This window comes from Eumetopias jubatus, unplaced genomic scaffold (genome assembly GCF_037043125.1).
Source record: "Eumetopias jubatus isolate StellerSeaLion01/CBP00866 unplaced genomic scaffold, mEumJub1_p1.0 scaffold_11, whole genome shotgun sequence".
In the NCBI taxonomy this organism is placed as follows: domain Eukaryota; kingdom Metazoa; phylum Chordata; class Mammalia; order Carnivora; family Otariidae; genus Eumetopias; species Eumetopias jubatus.
Genome location: NW_028274817.1, coordinates 32,276,404 through 32,297,956, shown reverse-complemented (window position 1 = coordinate 32,297,956; position 21,553 = coordinate 32,276,404). Strand labels below are relative to the sequence as shown.

Here is a 21,553-nt window from a genome sequence, read left to right as displayed (position 1 = left end):
TTATCTTTTAGTTTACTTAATTGAATTTTGTTGTTTAACAGATTTGGTGGCAGTGCAGGGCTGAAGGAGACTTCCAACAGCTTCAGGGACAATGAGAATCACGGGTATGGTACCCAAAAAACATTTTGGGTATTCTTTCTTGCTATGTCTGAGGGCCATGGGTAAGTTCCTCTAAGTTCTGAGCTCATCTCTCTTTGCATGGAGCTCCCAATCTAAGTGACTTTCCACAGTTCCTCATTTGATTGGAATCCCTCCCTGAATTCTCTCTCCCCACTCTCCCAAATTTCATGCTGGGAACTGATGGTGGTTACCAGATTGGGTCTTGAGTTGAACTGGGCCCTTTGTAAAACTTGGATGTAGTCCGGAATCAGACTCAGTCCAACTTAAAAACCAGAATGGTTTTGGATCCAGACTGGGTTTGATTTAAACTGGACAGGGTCCAGTGAGAGGCCTAAGGTGAATAACTTTTTTTTTTTTTTTTTTTTTTTTTTAAGTAAAGGCTATTGCTAATGGGAATCTTGGAGGCAAAAAAAAAAAAAAAAAAAAAGCCACAAAATTGGTGAACCTGGGTGGAGCACTTAGAAGCTGACAGAGTACTTGTGTGCCACCTAGCTCAAAGACTCCCATGTTAGGATAAGTTGATTACAAAACAGGTTAGATGGACACTAGGTCACCTGCCAACCTCAAAAGAATTTCCGTACAACAAGGTAAATCCTAAAATACCATATAATCCCCAACCCAGTGGCACATCCCTCTTGGGTGTTAGTTGGGCTCCAAGAGACCCAAAAGCTTAGTCAAAAAAATGAGATTGTTAAAAGAGTTAAGTACACCATGTGGCTTCCAGCATGCCTCCCGAAGGCCATCAGCATAGTTCTTAGACATAAAATATATCCAAGAGCTATGGTTCCAGAAGCTATAAATATCTACAAAAATGGCAAAATGGGGCGCCTGGGTGGCTCAGTTGGTTAAGTGTCTGCCTTCGACTCAGGTCATGATCCCAGGGTCCTGGGATCAAGCTTTGTGTTGGGCTCCCTGCTCCATGGGGAGCCTGCTTCTCCCTCTCCTTCTGCCTCCTGCTCTCCCTGCTTGTGCTCTCTCTCTGTCAAAGAAATAAATAAAATCTTAAAAAAAAAGAGAGAGAAAAAGGCAAAATCATGCTAAGCATTTGCGTCCTGAGAAGGGCTTGGTAACTGTGCAGTAGAAGGCTCTAAAATATGGCTAGACAGAAATGTGGGCTATACCCCATTTGTGGTTAGATATGACTGGACCAAAATGTAGGTTAAATTCTACTTGTGGCTAGGTTCCTACGTAACTGCTGCCAGCCTTTAAGAGAATTACAATGGCCATTTTGAGGAATGTTCGAATTAGGTAAGTTTGTTTTTAAAAGTGCACTTAAAAGCATGGGTTTCCAAGTCAAACAAACGGAATGGGAAACCTATTTTAATTGGCGGACAGAAACCTCCAAAGTGCTTCAAAATTCCAAAATACCTATAATGAAAGTTCTGTTGTGAAAGGCTAATGAAAAATTAAAAATATAAGAGGTACCTAAAATAAAAGACCATAAGACTGATATAACCCCTACCACTTCCCTCTATCTTCCTTTATCTGAGTACTTACTCAAGTAATCCTCTGTCTCAGTAGCTTTTTTCACTTTGAAAAGGCTATTAAACAGTTTTACCTTTTACAATAAGACCACCTCAGGCTACAGATCCTGTTCAACTCTCTTTCACTCCTTGGTCAAAGGCCAAACCAAGGCCCATATTTAAAAATTTCCAAAAAACCCTCAAAAATTTTTGTAAATGTAATATCTCCTAAGACTAAAAGATTGATAAAATGGCAGGAACTAGGATGGAGGCCACTGGTCTGACCAAGCACTATGAGCACTAAGCACTTTGCTCGTTGGGAAAGGACTTTAGCACAAGACTATAAACAAAATCCACCAAATTAGTGGCCTTACAGACAATCCCAAATCAATGCTCCAAGAAGGGACCTCATATGGGCCGCCCCCAGAGTTAATGAAACTCTGAGACTTTTTCCGGTAAAATGCTACATAATTCCCTTAAACAACTCTAAGGGGAAACTAAAAATGAATGAAAAACCTTGGTGAATTCTAGTAGATACTGGAGCTTCACTCTACTTTAAACCCTACTTGGAGCTTATAGATGGGATCCTGGGGAAGCTAACTAAAGCTGGCTAAGGGTGAGAATTCTTATCAGATTTGACTCTCCCAAATCTCAATAGAGAAAGGAAAACAAAGTATCTTTTTCATGCTCTTTCTAAATGTCTCTTGAATCCAAGGGGTTGTTAAATACTGCGAGAAATATTTACTGTTCCTCTCAGCTGAAAACTGATGAGCTATATAAAGAGATTTTTTTAGCAGTTGGCTAAATTGCAAGCTGATATTCAAAATCTGATAGGAATTTTTTTAGGCCCTCTCCCCTAAACTACAATAAAACTATGTACCCAGGCAGGGGGCAGGGAGGGAAATCTTCTAAAGCCTTTGTGGAAGGATTCCTAGAGCTCTTAAAAATGGGAAAACTAACCCAAATGTTTTTGGTCTTTTTTTGTTGTTGTTGTTTCAAGTTCATATGTTCTAAGATCATCTTTAGTGAATAAAAGCTAGTTTAAATTTGTTGGTTTAATTAAAATAGACATGCCGAGGCACCTGGGTGTCTCAGTCGGTTGAGCATCTGCCTCCGGCTCAGGTCATGATCCCAGAGTCCTGGAATTGAGCCCCATGTCTGGCTCCCTGCTCAGTGAGGAGTCTGCTTCTCCTTTTCCCTCTGCACCCACCCCCCGCAACTCATGCTCTCACTCTTGCTCACTCTCTGTCTCAAATAAATAAATAAAATCTTAAAAAAAAAAAATAGACATGTCCAGGGGCACCTGCCTGGCTCAGTTGGTGGAGCATGTGACTCTTGATTTTGGGGTTGTGTGTTCGAGCCTCACACTGGGTGTGGAGATTACTTAAAAATAAATAAAATCTTTTAAAAATAGAAAAAAAATAGACATGTCTGTACAGTTATCAACATAGAATGAATGTAATATAGACATACAACTTTTATTCTACTTGGGTTTGCTAATCTATAAAGTAAATGTTTTCTGTGTTACAAAATTTGTCATCCAGAAAAATAACGTGGGATAATGCGTAACTTTGTCTAATGTCTAATACAGTTTTCATAAGTAATCTAAACATAATTTTAAGAACAAATGCTTTACATAGATGTAAATGGGATAAGAGTTTCTAGGTGAATTTTCAAATAGTTTCCAAAACTTTTGTTTACCAAAAACTTAGTTTTGGTAAGTTAAGTTAAATGATGAATTAAGGAAGGTTATTGAATATCTAGATCATCTCCAAATAAAATAAAATACTGAAACATTACTAGAAATAGGTCTATCCATGTTTGGCTTCTTTTACAAAAGAACTAATGATATTTGGGTCCATTAATAAACATGTCTTGTGTCATACTGAAAAATTTACTATGAGAAAGCATATGTTTTAGAAAATTGCAAATAGTATTTCTATATTTGCCAAGCCACAGAATGCTAGCGTAAGAGTCCACAATTGTTCACTTCTTAATTTTCAGTAGAAAATAAAGTTTTTAAAGATTAAAAATTCTAATATAATTAGAGTAATTAAAGCTACTAGAAATTATAAGGGAAACATCTCTGTGTGCAAGGAAAGTGGAATCTATATTTTCGGTAAGAAAAAGCATAAGGAATGGAGATGCATTTTGTTGAAGGAAAAGAAATTAATTTTGTCCTAAACTGAAGCTGGCTATTTCAGAATGGGAAAGACTAAAAACAGGACAAAATCTGAATGTAAAAAAAGAAATTCATAGAGGGGTGCCTGATTGACTCAGTCAGTAGGGCATCCTATTCTTTATCCCAGGGTTGTGAGTTTAAGCCCCACATTGGGTGTAGTGATTACCTATATGTGTGTGTGTGTATGTGTATATATATATATATATATATATGTATATATATATATACACGTATATATATATGTATATATATATATACACGTATATATATATATATTTATATTTATTTATTTATTTAAAATAGATTCTAAAGAAAGAAATTCAGGGGCACCTGAGTGGCTCAGTCGGTTAAGCATCTGCCCTCTGCTCAGGTCATGATCCTAGGGTCCTGCGATCAAGTCCCGCATCAGGCTCCCTGCTCGGTGGGGAGCCTGCTTCTCCCTCTCCCTCTGTTTCTCCCCCTGCTTGTGCTCTCTCTCTCTTTCTCTCAAATGAATAAATAAAATCTTAAAAAAAAAAAAATTCAGTGGCACCTGGGTGGCTCAGTCAGTTAAGAGTCTGACTTCAGCTCTGGTCATAATCCCAGGGTTCTGAGATCGAGTCCCACATCGGGCTCCCTGCTCAGTGGGGAGTCTGCTTCTCCCTCTCCCTCTATCCTTCCCCCTGCTTGTGCCCCCATTCTCTCTCTCTCAAATAAATAAATAAAATATTTTTTAAAAAAGAAAAAGTGAAAAGAAAAAAAGAAAATCAGAGAAAGTTTATGGGAAAAAAATCTTGGTAGGGGAAAGGTGCAAGATGGCAGCAAAGGAGGACCCTGAACACAATTCCTCCCACAGACACACCAAATCCATACCTACATATAGAGCAATTCTTTCTGAGGAAGAACTGAGGGTTAATTGAATAGCTTCTGCACAACAAGGGATATAGGGACCACACAAAGAATGGCAGGATAGATGGAGACACAGTAACACAAAAATCTCTCCCCAGATGCTGCGAACTGTAGTGGAGAATGATAGCACTGAGGGATCCATGTGCAAATTCACATGTTCTAGGGCACAGAAAAAAAGCTGCAGTTTAAAGGGCAACTAGATTACAAGTAAACTAACCGTAGAGTGTCCTCCAAATAGCAAAGAAACTCCTGGAACTCTCTCTGGGGTCAGACGTACTCTTGAGCATGATTGTTTACATTCCACTTCTTTCTTTCTTTTTTTAATTTTCTAATTTTTATTTTTAAGTAATCTCTATACCCAACATGGGACTTGAACCTACATCCCCAAATCAAGAGTCACATGCTCTACCAATTGAGCCAGCCAGGCTCTCCATCTATCTCTTTTTTCTTAAAGATTTTATTTCTTATTTTTTTTTAAAGATTTTACTTATTTATTTGAGAGAGACTGCGTGTGCACGTGTTCGAGCAGGGGGAGGGGCAGAGGGAGAAGCAGACTCCCTGCTGAGCAGAGAGGCTGTCGAGGGGCTTGAATCCAGGACCCTGAGACGATGACCCAAGCTGATGACAGAATCTCAACTGACTGAGCCACCCAGGTGCCCCAGATTTTAATTATTTATTTGACAGAGTGATAGAGAGCCAGAGAGCACAAGTGGGGGAATGGCAGAGGAAGAGGGAGAAGCAGACTCCCCACTGAGCAGGAAGACGAATGTGGGGCTCCATCCCAGGACCCTGGGATCATATCCTGATTTGAAGGCAGATGCTTAACCAGCTGAGCCACCCAGGCGCCCCGCCCTATCTATCTTAATAGCAAAAATGGGAGTAGGATCTGGGCACTGTAGATGACCTGCCACCTCAGTAAGCATTCGCCCCTAGCTCACACCAGCCCCAGCCATTCCCCTAATGTGGCTCCCACAGTTCCAGTCATCCTGCTCAAGTGACCCAGGTGAGTTGAAAACTGAGACACTCCTAAACTGTGCTTGCTAGAGCTCCAGCTGTCCCACCAAAGTGATGCAGTTGCAAAGCAACCAGAGACACCTTCGACCCTCACCTACTTCGGCTCCAGCTGACATTCCAAAGTAACCTCTGCACCCAAAGATCACTCACCCATGCCCAATTCTGCTCCAGGCTCCTCACCAAGGGAGCCCCAATGTGGAGTGCCTTGGGACCTCCAGCCTGCATACTCCAGCTTCAGCCAAAGCCACCAGGCACATGCAGTCTATACAAGGATGTTCCTAACCAAGGCTACTCCTTCAAGACTGGGAGAGGTAGCTGTTTGGCCTCATTGATAGAAACAAACCCAAAAAGTAAAAAAAATGAGACAGAGAAATACAGTCCAAATGAAACCAGAAGACAAAACATCAGTAGAAGAACTAAAAGAAATGGAGATAAGCAATCTACCTGGTGAAGAGGTCTAAGTGATGGTCGTAGAGATGCTCATTGGACTCGATAGAAGAGTGGATGAACTCAGTGAGAACTTCAACAAAGAGATAGGTAAAACAAGCAAACAAACAAAATTGAAGAACACAATAACTGAAAAATACACTAAAGGGAATCAACAGCAGATAAGAAGATGCAGAAAAATGGATCAGTTATCTGGAAGACAGTGTAGTGGAAAGCACACAAGCTGAACAGCTAAAAGAGAAAATAATTAAAAAATGTGGATAGGTTAAGGGACCTCAAGGACAACATGGAGTATACTAACATTCTCCTTATAGGAGTCCCAGAAGGAGAAGAGAGAAAGGGGCAGAAAACTTATTTGAAGAAGTAATAGTTGAAAACTCCCCTAACATGGGGAATGAAACACATCCAGGTCCAAGAAGCACAGAATGCCCCAGATAAAAGGAACCCAAGGAGTTCCACACCAAGATACATAGTAATTAAAAATTTAAACATTAAAGATAAAGAGAGAAACTTAAAAGCAGCAAAACAAGTTAACTATGTCCAAGGGAAATACCCATAAGGCTATCAGCTGATTTTAGGGGTATTTTTTATTTTATTATTTTTTTTTTAACATTTATTTATTTATTTGAGAGAGAGAGAGAGAGAGAGAGAGAGAGAGAGTGGAGGGAGGGGCAGAGGGAGAGAGAGAATCTCTAGCGGACGCCTCACTGAGCGTGCAGCCTGACCCAGGGCTTGATCTCATGAGCCAAATGACCTGAGATCATGACCTGATCCAAAATCAAGTGTTACATGCTTAATCAACTGAGCCACCCAGGCACCCCTATTTCATTGGGTTTTGTTTTTTGGTTTTTGTTTTTTTTTTAAAGATTTATGTATTTATTTGACAGAGAGAGAGACTGCAAGAGAGGGAACACAAGCAGTGGGAGTGGGAGAGGGAGAAGCAGGCTTCCTGGTGGGCAGGGAGCCAGATGTGGGGCTGGATCCCAGGACCCTCAGATCATGACTTGAGCTGAAGGTAGACGCTTAATGACTGAGCCACCCAGGTGCCCCTATTTCATTGTTTTTTTAAGGTAATCTCTATGTCTAATGTGGGGCTTTAACTCATGACCCTGAGTTCAAGAGTCACGTGCTCTACTGACTGAGTCAGGCAGGCTCCCCCATCAACTGATTTTTCAAAAAAGATTCTTTATTTGGGGGTGAGAGAGAGAGAGGGCACAAGTGGGGGGAAGGGGAGAGGGAGAGCAAGAGGGGAAGCAGACTCCCGCTGAGCAGGGAGCCCAACATGGGGCCCTATCCCAGGACCCTGAGATCATGACCTGAGCCAAAAGCAGACACTTAACCAACTGAGACACCCAGGTACCCCTCAGCTCATTTTTAGCAGAAACTTTACGGGAGAGGGGTGCCTGGGTGGCTCATTTGGTTAAGTGTCTGCTTTTGGCTCAGGTCATGATCTCAGGGTCTTGAGATAGAGCCCTGTGTTGGGCTCCCTGCTCAGTGGGAAGCCTGCTTCTACCTCTTGTCCCCACTCCTGCTATCTCTGTCACTATCTCTGTCTCTCTCCCTCAAATAAATAAATAAAACCTTTAAAAAAAGAAAAAAAGAAACTTTACAGGCCAGAAAGAAGTCACAGGAGATATTCAAAGTGCTGAAAGGAAAAAACCTCCAAGCAAGAATATTTTACCTGGCAAGGTTATCATTCAGAATTGAAGGAGAGTTTCCCATACAAACAAAAGTTAAAGAAGTTCATCACCACTATACCAGCCCTATAAAAATGTTAAAAACTTCTTGAAGTGGAGTGGTGCCTGGGTGGCTCAGTTGGTGAAATGTCTGCCTTTAGCTCAGGTCACCATCCCAGAGTCCTGGGATCGAGTCCCACTTCGGTCTCCTTGCTCAGCAGGGAGTCTGCTTCTCCCTCTGCCTGCCGCTCCCTCTGTTTGTGCTCACTCTCTCTCTGACACATAAATAAACAAAATCTTTAAAAAAAAGATTTATTTAAAGCTTTATTTATTTATTTTAGAGAGAAAGAGTGCACGTGAGTTGGGGGGAGGGACAGAGTGAGAGGGAGAGAGACAATCCTAAGCAGACTCGCAGAAGCCAGTGCAGGAATGGATCCCATGACCCATGAGATCATTACCTGAGCCGAAATCACGAGTTGGATGCTTAACCAACTGAGCCACACAGGCACCCCAGAATCCAGAAATTCTTGAGTTTTTTTATGGCAAAGTAGTTATTTACATAAATTCAATAGGAATCTGTTCTCCTGGGGTACCTGGGTGGCTCAGCCTGTTAAGTGTCTGCCTTTGACTCAGGTCATGATCTGAGGTTCCTGACATCTCGCCCGGCATTAGGCTCCCTGCTCAGTGGGGAGTCTGCTTCTCCCTCTCCCTCTGCTGCAACCTCCCCCCAAGCTTTTGCTTTATGTCTCAAATAAAAAAGAAAATATTAAAAAAAAAAGGGATCTGTTCTTCTTGTAATAGGACACAATTAGAAACATCGGTTATATTACCAAGGCTTTGACTGAAATGTCATATTTGTTTTGAAATGTCATATTTGACAGATATGTGTGCAGACTCAAATATGACCAGTGAGTTCTAAAAAACTACATTTCACTTTATGAAGCCAATGTGCCCTTTGGAAAAATCAGCCTGGTACCTTGCTTATGAGGTTTCAGCAAAGCAGCCTTAAAAATAGCTTAGGGGTGCCTGGGTGGCTTAGTTGGTTAAGCATCTGACTCTTGATTTCAGCTTAGGTCATGATCCCAGGGTCCTAGGATCGAGTCCCACGTCGGACTCCTTGCTCAGAGGGGAGTCTACTTGGGGTTCTCTCTCTCCCCCTCTCCCTTTGCCCCTCCTCCTACTCTCTCCCTCTGTAGAATAGATAAATCTTTTTTTTTTAAGATTTTCTTTATTTATTTTTAAGAGAGAGAGAGAGCAGAAGCAGGGGAAGCTTCAGGCAGAGGGAGAAGCAGGCTCCCCACTGAGCAAGGAGCCCGATGTGGGACTCGATCCTAGGACCCTGGGATCATGACCTGAGCCGAAGGCATACACTTAACCATCTGAGCCACCCAGGGGTCCCAGATAAATAAATCCTTAAAAAAAAAAAGAGCACATATGGTCAATCAGTATTCTTGTTGCATTTATGTGAATAATCATAGCAAATTTAGCATAAACAAATTATCTTTGATAAAAAAGGGGTGGCTTAATTATAGAAAAGAAATTATGTTAGCACGTTTTTAATATTAGATTCTAATTCTATTAATTGCCTTACGGTTTTGTTATATACCTATAACTGGACTGGGTTCTGAATTCTTCTGGTTTCCTCAAATATCTGGCTATAACTTTTCAAACTAATATTTCCAATTTTCTCCCACCTTTCCAGTTTAGAATCACTCAGGACAAAGACTATCCTTGAATCTCCTTGGAAAGGACTAGACCAGGTCTTCCTCACTAACCAGATGGCAGCTAAATTTCAGGGACTTGAACCTTGGATATGTATTTCACAGTTAAAGAAGTCTCCACCTGATATCTACCCCTCCACACCAGTTGAAATCTTCAAAATCAAATTGGGTAGAAAAAGAAGTAGCTGACATCAAGGTAGACTGCTTCCTCCCAAGACTCTGGATCAAGACTTCATACTTTAACTAAACATGAAACCCTTTCTTTTTCTCTTACTTTCCTTTACTCTGTCATCGGCCTGAAAAGATAATTACATCATCTGTATCTCCTAGGCAATTGCTAAAGAGGGCAATCCAACCTCCAAACAACTGTTGGACTTGCAAAATGCTTCTGCTTTAGTTTTCTCTAGAACAAACTCAGCCCTCTCACTATTGTGTCATACTGCCTAACCTGGAGGTCCATTTCCCTATCTCTGGTTAACAACTCCAAACCCAGGGGCGCCTGGGTGGCTCAGTCGTTAAGCATCTGCCTTCGGCTCAGGTCATGATCCCAGGGTCCTGGGTTCGAGCCCCGCATTGGGCTCCCTGCTCAGCGGAAGCCTGCTTCTCCCTCTCCCACTCCCCCTGCTTGTGTTCCCTCTCTTACTCTCTCTCTCTCTCTCTCTCTGTCAAATAAATAAATAAAATCTTTTAAAAAAGCAAACAAACAAAAAACAACTCCAAACCCAGGGAAGCTTTAGTCTAGGCTCTACGCGATGAAAGGGAAACAAGGGTGCCTGGGTGACTCAGATGGTTAAATGTTGGCCTTCGGCTCAGGTCATGTTCTCAGGGTCCTGGGATAGAGCCCCGTGTCAGGTTCCCTGCTCAACGGGGAATCTGCTTCTCCCTCTCCATCTCCCTCTGTCTGCTTGTGCTCTCTGTCTCTCTCTCAAATAAATAAATAAAATCTTAAAAATAAAAAAAAAGGGAAACAAACAGGAGTAACCAGAATAAAACTACCTGTGTGGTCTATAGACCTTACATTTTCTTACCGATATGGCTGTACCAGAGGCCCTTGTGAATTAAAATTAGCTCCCTTTGACAGGTCCCCACTTCCCTGTTCAGGATTAAAGGTAAATAAGGCTATGATCAGGAACATCTCCTTGATTCCTGAAAATATTACAGAATCTTTTCCTAATGCCACAGCTATCTGACAAAAATCCTTGGACTCTCTGGCCAAAATTCTTGATTGTAGGCTAGCTCTTGATTATGTTTTAGCTGAACAAGGAGGTGTCTGTGCCGTAGCCAATACCACATGCTGCACCTGGATTAACACTTCTGGGGAAGTTGAAACTTAGTTATTTAAGGTCACTGAGCAAAGCACTTGGCTTAAAGAGGTGACTCCTTCAATGGGGTCTTTCTTTGAGTTATTTGATTTTAATTGGCTTGGGCCTTGGAGACTATGGCTTTGAAGTGCACTCCAGACATCAGTAATTATCCTGCTTGTAATAATCATAGTAATCTCTTTGGTGTGCTGTATTCTCTCAAACGTTTTAAATGCATGTTTGCAGCTGCTAACCACCAAAAAAAGGACGTCCTTAAAACTGGAATGCCAGAAAAGGGTGAAGAAAATGACCAAATGAAAAATTGTGAGCCTGAAGTTGTGACCTGTGTCAGCAAAATTGTTGTGACCTCTGAGTACCACACAAAGACTCAACAAAAACTGAGAGAACTTGAGAGGTCGCTGAAGTGGCACTAATGCCTTAAAATTTGGTCACACCTCTGCTTAGCTGAGAGTTTGATCAAAGGCGCTGCGGATTGTTAAGAAAGAGACAACCAAAATAGAGTCACTTATGCTATGTCCCACATCACCAAATTGAGACTTAATACCTAATCTATTTGCGGTTTCAGACTCTTCCAGGAACATAATCGTTAACCAGTTGATCTGGAATTACTTAGTCAGCACTAGTGTGGAAATCTGCCATTAGACCCCTTCCTTAGGAAAGCAAACTTGCCTGAAACAATGCCTTCTTTGCTAATAAACTTCCTTTTCTGAATTAAAAACCTTTCCTTTCCTATAGTTCTTTGGAGGTCCTTTCTATCTGCTAGGTGGGGTTCTTCCCAATTCATGAATCAATAAATAACGCCAATTCGATCTTTAAATTTACTCGGTTGAATTTTGTTGTTTAACACAAGTAATAGGAATCACTGTATTCCCCAAAATATCTGTTAAGAGCATTACAATAGGGGTGCCTGGCTGGCTCATTCGGAAGTGTATGCGATTCTTGGTCTCAGGGTTGTGAGTTCGAGCCCTATGTTGGGTGAAGAGATTACTTAAAAATAAAAAAAATTTTTTTAAAAAACCATTATGACAGAACTCTTTCCTTAAAGCACTTAACTTTTAAATCAAAATAACTTGTTATGATACTTTGCCAGAGAAATCTGCCAAGGAAAGAATAGTTAAGCATATGTAAATTTTTAAAAATCTTATTTATTTATTAGAGAGAGATGGAGAGAGAGAGAGCGCGCACGTGCGTGAGCACACTGAGCTGGGAAGGGAGGGAGAAGCAAGCTCCCCGCTCAGCAGGGAGCCCGAAGCAGGACTCCATCCCAGAACCCTGGGACCATGACTTGAGCCGAAGGTACACACTCAACTCACTGAGCCACCCAGGCACCCCAAGTACGTGTAAATTAATACCTAATTTTGCACTAAAATATCATAGTGCTTAATTTCCATTCTAGGTACATAAAATCTATGTTGCTCTCACTTCTCTACATGGGAATGATTACCTATTTTTTCTTTTATTATCATTCCTATTATTTTAGAAACATGGGATGCCTGGGTGGCTCACTTGGTTAAGTGTCTGCCTTCAGCTCAGGGTATGATCCTGGGGTGTCCTGGGATTGAGCCCCACGTTGGGCTCCCTGCTCAGCAGAGAGTCTGCTTCTCCCTCTCCCCCGACTGCTCATGCTCTTTCTCTCTCTCTCTGCCTCTCTCTCTCTCAAATAAATAAAATCTTAAAAAAGAAAAATAAAAAAAGAAACCTGCCGGACTGATAGTGGTCTCTAAATCATGTGACTCCACTCATTGGCCAAAGAAGTCACCAGGTGTTTGTTTTTCTGTAGCCTCAGATTTAGAAGGAACCTCAGAGATCACTGAATGTAACCCATTGAAGTAGTCAGTAATTTAGTTTCTGCTTCAGTGCTTCCAGTGTCAATACCTCAGTTCAAGGCAGTTTATCTGATTGTTGTAGTTTTGTCCAATTATTGTAGTTTAACTATTGGAATGTCTCTATATAGTGCAGAAATCCATTTTCCTGTAACTTGAGCTAGTGCTGCCCTCTAGCGCTGCACAAAATAACAACCTCTTCCCAGGATTTTTTTTTTTTTTAAACAGTTTCGGTCCCCTGAGATTTCCACAGGCTCAAACATCTACAATTTCTGCAATAATGCTTCACATAACATGATTTAAATATCCTCGCAAACTTAGTTGATTTCCCTTGTTTCAATCCGGTTTGTCAGTTAGTATATGGTGGCTGACCCTAAAGCAAAACTCATTGTGTTTCTTCTCTTATACTGGATGTTCTATTGATACCCATAGTAACAGGGTTCTTAGTTGAATGGGACTAACTCTGGTTGCCTTAAGAATGGAAGGAATTTATTGAAAGTCACTTGGGTGGCTCAAGAAATAGCTACAGACTCTAGAGAACCAGGCTCAAGAAAAAGGACAGGAACCAAGAATGGCTAGAAATTCAGAATTGTGGGGTGCCTGGGTGGCTTAGTTGGTTAAGCAACTGCCATCAGCTTGGGTCGTGATCCCAGAGTCCTGGGGTCGAGTCCCACATCAGGCTCCCTGCTCAGCGGGGATTCTGCTTCTCCCTCTCCCTCTGCCTCCTGTTCTGTCTGTTTGTGCGTGCTCGCTCTCTCTCTGTCAAATAAATAAATTAGAAAATCTTTACAAAAAAAAAAAGAAATTCAGAATTGTCACTAAAATCATACCTCAAAATTAATCCGATGAGGCCACCAGGGCCATATGCTGATGCTGGAACCATACCACTACCATTGTTGGCCCTAGGGACTGGCTGTTGTGGCCAGAATGAAATCCACACTGGCCCAGCTTCTGTGTTGTACAAATACCAGCTTCCATGCAGGCCAAGTCCAGGTCATATGTTTTCGCTCAGTTTCTTGGAAATTTTCTTGGTTTGTAATGGGAGACAGGCTCTGCCTCTCAATAAGATTCTAATGGTGAGATGTTCACAAAAATAGGAAAGGACTTCATTTGCTGAGCAGCTGACTAATGTTTTAAAAGCCTCATTTTAGCTTCTGTGTGGTGACTAGACGAAGAGCTGTGGCAGAACTACGAAGACTGGTTAGGAAGCTAGTCCAATAATCAGGGTAAGAAATGATGTTGGCCTGAATCAAGATGGTCATGGTGGAGGTGGAGACAAGTGGTGAGATTCTGGATATATTCTGAAGGTAGAGCTCACGGCATTTGCTGCTGGACTGGATAGAGGGCATGATAGTGAAGAATGACTTGGAATGCTTGGTCCTGAGCAAATAGAGACTAGAGTGGCCATGCAAACCATAAAACAGACAATTAATAGAGAAAAAACTGAGGGTTGCTGGAGGGGAGATGGGAGGGGCGGTTGGGTTAGATGGGGGATGGGAATTAAGGAGGGCCCTTGTGATGAGCACTTGTTGTATGTAAGTGATGAATCATGGAATTCTACACCTGAAACTAATATTACACTGCATGTTAACCAACTGGAATTTAAATAACTAAAGAAAGGAAAAGAACGGAATTGCCATTTACTGAAATGGGGCAGAACGTGGCAAGAGCAGGTTTTGTGAGGGAAGATAAGAATTTGGTCTTGAAAAATTAAGTTTGTGATGACCGTTGTATATCTGAGTAGATATGTTGAGTAGGTATATCAGTCATACAAACTTTTGGTATAGAGGTCTGAGCTAGAGGCTCAAGGGAAGCATCTCTATAGCTGCTTTTGAAAACCATGAGACTGGATGAGATCACAAGGCAGTATACGTAAATACAGAAACTGAGTATAGACCGGGCTCTTGTTCCAGTGTTTAAAGCAGTGGGTCTCAAAGTGTGGTCCCTAGACCAGTAACATCACCATCACATGGGAACTTGTTAGAAATACACACTTTTCTTCCCTATTTCTGACCTACTGAAATCAGAATCTCCGGGGGTGGAGCCCAGCTAACTGCGTTTTAATAAGGTCACTCCAACGCAGCAGTGGTTTAGAGGACAGGGAGGGGCTAGAAAAGAAAACAGAAATGGAGCAGCCAGTAAGGTACACGGAAACCCAGGATAGAAAGGTCTTAGTGATGTAGATTTGGAATGTAGGTGAGGTTTGCTAGGGTGAGGTCCGGAGCTGATGGCCGAGAAAGAATTATTAAGACATCTTTGGTGCAAAAGGGTGGTTTTATTTAAAGCATGGGGACAGGACCTGCTGGCAGAAGGAGCTGCACTGGGGTTGTGAGGAGCTATTAATTACATACTATGCGGATGGGGGAGGTAAGGAAAAAGGGAGGTGTCCAAAAGGACTTTCATATGCTAAAGAAGACCCTCAGGATACTGGAGACCTGGCTATTATCAAGCTAAGGTTGTTCTTCCCTCTAGCAAAGTATTAACATTAAGATAGTTGGCAGTTTCCTGGAGGAATGTCCCACAGATCCCGCCCAGAGTGTGTTTTGGGGGTGTGGGGGGGGTTGCTTGTGCTTTGTCCTCAGCTAGACTTCTGCTCCTTCATCACTAAGAGTCAAGAGAAGAAAACATTTCAAGGAGGAGAAAGTAATCAATTCTATCAAATCCTGTGGGTGTATCAAATAAATTAACCAGTTCAGTCTTTTGGGAGGATAAACTATACTTCACACTCTTGACCTTCACTTGATTCTTCTAATAAATCCTCCTTTTCATTTAACCTAGTTGGAGTAGACTTTTGTTATTTCCAACTGAAAGATCCTTGACTAGAAAATACCCAATTGTTCTACAATTGATTTAGAGAAACAACATTCTGAACTGTACATTAATCTTTATGTAGCAGGGGAACTCTGTTTGAACTAAGCCTATGTGAAGATTGACTGATTGATTGATTGATTGATTGATTTGACAGAGAGAGACACAGCGAGAGCAGGAACACGAGCAGGGGGAGTGGGAGAGGGAAAAGCAGGCTTCCCGCTGAGCAGGGAGCCTGATGCAGGACTCGATCCCAGGACCTGATCCCAGGACCTGATCCCAGGACCCAATCCCAGGACTCCAGGATCATGACCTGAGCCAAAGGCAGACGCTTAACGACTGAGCCACCCAGGCGCCCCAAACCTAAGCCTATTTGAATGCAGGCAGAGAATTCTTCCTAAGAAAAATTATGTAAGGCCAAACTCATTAAATAACAAAATGTTGTCAGAGGAGAGAAGCAATTTTATGCAAAGCAATGTTATATAAGAGCTCTCTCTTGCTCTCTTGCGCTCTCTCTCTCTCTCAAAGTTGTCTCCTGGCCCAATTTCTACTAGACTCAATTCTGAAATCTAAGGAGGGAGGGGACTGCAAATTTAAAAACACAAAACAAACCCCAAATTAACAACAACAAAAATGTTCCAGTAAAACTCTTTAGGACATTGGGATCTAGAAGCATCACTTTGGTGTCCCTCTAATAGAAGTGACCCAGAAGGAGAGACAGAAGTTTTCTACGTCAGCATGTGGCTTTTGACTTCTTAGGGGCTCCAATTCCTTATTTGTACCAGGAGCTGATGGAGCTTAAAGTAGATGGTGGTACCAAAAAAAGGAGTCCAGAGGAAGGTAAAAGGAAAGGAATAGCAGGTTCTGTATGGCAGCTCACTGGATTGTTTGTGATTACATTCATGAAAGACCCCCCCCCGCCACACCGCAACTCACTGAGGAAATATTAGGGGAAACATATTTCAGGGAGCTGGATATACTACAAGATTATAGGGAAACAGAAATTATTGAAATTTGAATTATTACTATTAATGTACTACTGCAGATAGCCACAGACTGAAGATGAGGCTTGGGAAAACTTGTGTGATACATAGGAAATTTTTAATGTATTAAGATTCACCTTTTTAGTACATTTTTCCCCCTCCTATTCAAGACTATTCTTCTAATTAGAATTTATCTTAATTTCATCTTTTCATCATTTCTTATTCTCTTTTTTAATTTTTTTTAATTTTTTTTTTTTTTTTTGACAGAGAGAGACATAGCAAGAGAGGGGACACAAGCAGGGGGAGTGGGAGAGGGAGAAGCAGGCTTCCCGCGGAGCAGGAAGCCCGATGCGGGGCTCGATCCCAGGACCCTGGGATCATGACCTGAGCCGAAGGCAGCCGCCTAACCGACTGAGCCACCCAGGCGCCCCTTAATCTCTTTATTTTTAATGCCTCTCTTTCCCATAGCCTGTAAGTATGTTTAATTAAATCTTTCCCATTAAAAATGCCCACTGTATAGGTGCTTGGCCAACTCAGTTGGTAGAACATATGACTCTCGATCTTGGGGTCATGAGTTCAAGCCCCAAATTTGGAGTAGGGATTATTAAAAAAAAAAAAAATCCAAAACCCCACTGTATTCTACCTTGTGAAAGTAGTGGTTAAAAGCATGAATTCTAAAGCCAGACTGCCTGGGGTTGAAAACTCCACTGTATACTAGTTTTTTGTCCCTGGGAAAATTTTAAATGCTCTGTGCCTTCATTTCCTTACATGTATAAAGGAAATAATACTAGTTCTCACTTATGGGTTTATTGTGAGTATTAAGTGAATGGATATTTGTAAAGCTCTTAGAACAGTGCCCAGCAGATGGTAAATGTTGTATGTGTTCATTAAACAAAAATTAACTAATTGATTAATCCTCAACTTATGGCCTATTAAAAGTCTGCCAGAGGTTAGAAAAACAACCAACCAACTCTTAATTACTAAATTTAAGGAATTCTGTGGTTCTTTTTTTTTTTTTTTAGGATTTATTTATTTATTTGATAGAGAGAGACACAGCAAGAGAGGGAACACAAGCAGGGGGGAGTGGGAGAGGGAGAAGCAGGCTTCCTGCAGAGCAGGGAGCCAATATGGGGCTAGATCCCAAGACCCTGGAATCATGACCTGAGCCGAAGGCAGCCACCTAACCGACTGAGCCACCCAGGTGCCCCAGAATTCTGCAGTTCTTCACTAACTTGATTGTTCAGCAATACTTGCTTTGGGGGACTACTAAGTTCCCCTTAGAATGTTCCCTTTATTTCCTGGACGCTTCTTTCCTGGTTTTTCCCATAGCTCTCTGATATTTTCTACTCAATTTCCTTTGTGATTTCCTTGGGATTCCGTCTTTGGTCCTCTTCCCTTCTTACTCTATAATTCAATAAATCTGATATTTAAAAAAATGCTCCAAACCCACTGCATGAAAGTCCCTCCATAATCTATTCTCTGCTGATCTCTTCAGATTCATCTTTCAGTACCACACCATATGAAATGGCTTCAACTTTTCAAAGTGCTGGTAGGGCTGCTTCCCCCAAGAGGAAATGGCATTCCCACCCCTAAAATTACTCCCTAATTTTTCAAGTCTTAAATGAATTTTTTCTTGATACCGTAGGTGATTTTCTCCTGTAAGTCTCATATATATTTTATAGATAACAGTATCATCAGAGCCTAACACAGTGAACAGCTCAGTATTTACTGACAGACTGAATTATAGCATCTAAATTAATATTTTACATGTATTTATTGTCTTCACCAACTGTATATGCCTTGAGAAAAAGATGTATTAATCATTAGGCTCCTCGTGCTAAATAATGACTTAAATACAACAAATAGTTAAATAATTTACATTTTACAATCTCTTCAGATGTTTATGTTGTGATTTCTGTAACAACTTCAGTTTTAGCTCTCAAAATTTATTCATTTGATTTTTATTTCCTCTGAAGAACCAGGGATACCCAGGAGTCTTCTAACATTTAGAAATAGTGTATACTGAGCAGTATTAAGGTGGTAAGAGAAATGATTATATTTTTTCCTTAAGAAATGTCATGGACACATCTTTAGGGAAGTCCTCAAAAAGTATGTGGTGCGGCAAGCTTGTGGGTGGGCCCTGACTGCTAGATTTGTGGTAGATCTTCAAATTTGAGGGAAGCAGAGAACCAGTCTATCACATCAAGAACATAAGGTTATACTCACCAAGAACGCCAACAGCAAAGAGGACAAATCGTTTTTTCTTTGTTACAAAAGGAGAGGGTCAAGAGGTCACAGAAGAAAAAAAAGTTGCAACTGACTGGGTGGCAGATGCACCAGTTTCCAAAAAGCGCGGGAAAGAAATGGGCGGGTCTTTTTTTTTTTTTTTTATGAGCCAAGTTTCTGATAGGATGTCTGTGGAGGGGTAAGGGCTAAGCTCCTCCCCCTGAGCCTTAGCGACAGTGAAGGGAAAGACTGTGATTGGGTGACAAGTTTAGCCGGAGCCCTAGGGAGCACTGAGCAGGCGCAATACACCAGCTTACCTCAGAGCCGGCGCGGTTTCGCCGAGGAGATGGCTTCGCTTTCCAACCCAACACCTTCTGGAAAATTGCTCAAAGAACCTAACAATGGGGGAAAGACGACTTATCTAGATATGTCTCTAGGTATGTAGACCCCAGACTCCAGCCCCCACTAGTCTAGGCTCACTGGCTTTGAATAGTAGCCCTCGGCTTGGGGCAGGCTGGAAGAGGCTCCATGAGGCATACGCTCCTCGGTGGCGAGGCTTGCACTCTGTGCGCCAGTCCTGCCCCAACGTGGATAAAGCCCAGGCCAGCTTAGCTCCTGCCCTTCCTTTCTGCTCCCATTTTCCCATGACTCCTCGTGGGCGGGAAACTGGCGAAAGCTGACAGAAATTGTGTGAGACGTGAGGGTTGCTGAAGGTTCAGGCTGAGGGAAATAAAAAGCCAGCAATCTCCATATATTTTATTCTCCTAAGGATTGATAGCAGGCTACCCCCCCCCACTTCACATGTGGGGCCACAGGCTCCTCGAAATCACTTTTTGAATCTGAGAGCCTGTCACAAATGACTACTTTCCAGGGGCTAATTTTCAAAGTGAAAGCGGGCAGGAAGACCGGGCAGAGGGGTGGTTTATTTGCTTGCTTGCTTGTTGATTGGTGCTATACACTCTAGACCAACTTTCCTCTCCACAGGCACCTTCTAATCTCTTAACCTCAGACCTCTTCAGGACTATCACCCACTTCGGAAATGGGGACAGGGAGGGGAAAAGGGAAGGCCGACTTCATAAATGAGTGAGAGGGAGCAGAGCAAGGAGGCTGACTAAAAATGGCAGGAGATGGGGTGGAGTGGGGGATGGGGGGCAGACGAGCCGGGAAAGAGAAAGCTTCAACAGTGGGGAGAAGAGCTGAAAAGCAAGGGCAGCTTTAGAAATGAGAAAGGGAGGAGCAAGGAGGGCTGAACCTCGAATGGGAAGAGCAGTGCATTTCACTTTGAGTCGAGCGTTGGAGAGCGGAGCAGGGAGGGTCAAACTTAGATAATGGCGAACTTAGAAATGGCGGTTGAGCGGGGTAGGAGTGGAGATGCAGGGGTAAGAGTGGGAAGCAGGGAAGGAAGCAGGGGAAGGAGAGTGTGCCATAAAAATGAGGTGAGTAAGAACAGGGAGGACATAACCTTATTATGAGAAGGGAGAGCTGTGAGGGTGGAGAAGAGCAGGAGAGGCAAATAATTAGACATGGGAAGAGCAGAGCAGATGGTATTTAGAGATGAATGGGAAAGAGTAGAAGAAGAGGGAGGCAGACTTCCAAAAATAAGAGGGAAAGCAGAGTGAGGAGAGTGGACCTTAGTGGGGAGGGAGGAGTAAGGAAAGCTAACATTAGAAGTGGGGTTGAAGAGGAGCAAGGGCAAAAGATCTTAGAAATGGAAGGAGTAGCGTAGGGATGGAAGACCCTAGAAGTGGGAGGCTGCAGAACATTGAGGGTGGAACTTTGAAATGGAAGGGCACAGAGCAGGGAAAGTTGACCTTATAAGTGGGGAGGGAGGGTGGACTTCAGAAATGAGGAGGAAGGAGCAGGGATTGAGATGTGAAATATGAGACAGGGAGCAGCTGTGAGGGCAATCAGTAGAAATGGGAAGAGGGAGGAACCGGAAGAGTGGACCTTAGGAATGAGAGTGAATGAGCAAATAGGGAGGGCAGTCCTCAGAAAGGAGCTGAGAAGTGCTGCCAGGGAGGATCTTGTAAGCGGCAGGGAGCAGGCAGAGTGGATCTTACAAATGTGGTCTGAGGGAGTGGACTGCTGAAATGAAAGAGGATTATTTGCCTTTTTATTGTTGTAATAGTTTTTTATATATATATTGCAGATGCTGGACCTTTCTCAGGTATACAATTTACAAATATTTTCTTCTGTATTGTGGGATGGCTTTTTCACTTTCTTGATAGTGTCCTTTGAAGCACAAGAGTTTTTCATTTTGATGAAGTACAATTGATTTTTTTCTTTTGTTGTTAATGATTTGGTATTCTATCTAAGAAATTATGAAGATTTACCCCTATGTTTACTTCTAAGAGTTTTCTAGTTTTGGCTTTTACATTTATATCTTTGATCCATTTGAGTTAATTTTTTGCACATGGTGTGAGTTAAGATCCAACTTCATTCTTTTGTAGGTGGATTATCCAGTTGTTCTGACATCATTTGTTAAAAAAAGACTATTGCTTCCGCTATTGAATGGTCTTGGTAGAATTGCATTCTTAACTTCATTTTTGGATAGTTCATTGCTAGTATATAGAAATAGGATTTATTTTTGTGTGTGGATCTTCTAGCTCGCAACCTTGCCAAGCTTGTTTATTAGCTCTAATGTGTGTGTGAGTGTGTGTGTGTGTGTGTGTGTGTGTGTATCTTTAAGACTTTCTTTATATAAGATCATGGCATCTGAGAATATAGATATTTTCACTTCTTTCTTTCAAATCTGGTTGCTTTTTCTTTTCTTTTCTTTTTTTTTTCCTGGACTAATTCTCTTGGCTAAAATTTCCGGTGAAATGTTAAATAGATGTGGTAAGAGTGGGCATTCTTGACTGGTTTCTGATCTCAGGGGGA

At 41.9% G+C, this 21,553-nt stretch overlaps 1 protein-coding gene across 1 annotated transcript in view; it reads left to right on the top strand.

Annotated features, from left to right (window-relative positions):
* The first annotated feature begins 19,019 nt into the window (after nucleotides 1-19,019).
* Nucleotides 19,020-21,553, top strand: part of LUZP4 (leucine zipper protein 4) — a 137,041-nt gene continuing 134,507 nt past the window's right edge. The window contains exon 1 of the mRNA XM_088028539.1: nucleotides 19,020-19,110. Within this exon, the coding sequence (XP_087884665.1) occupies nucleotides 19,020-19,110 (91 nt within the window). The remainder of the gene's footprint in view (nucleotides 19,111-21,553) is intronic.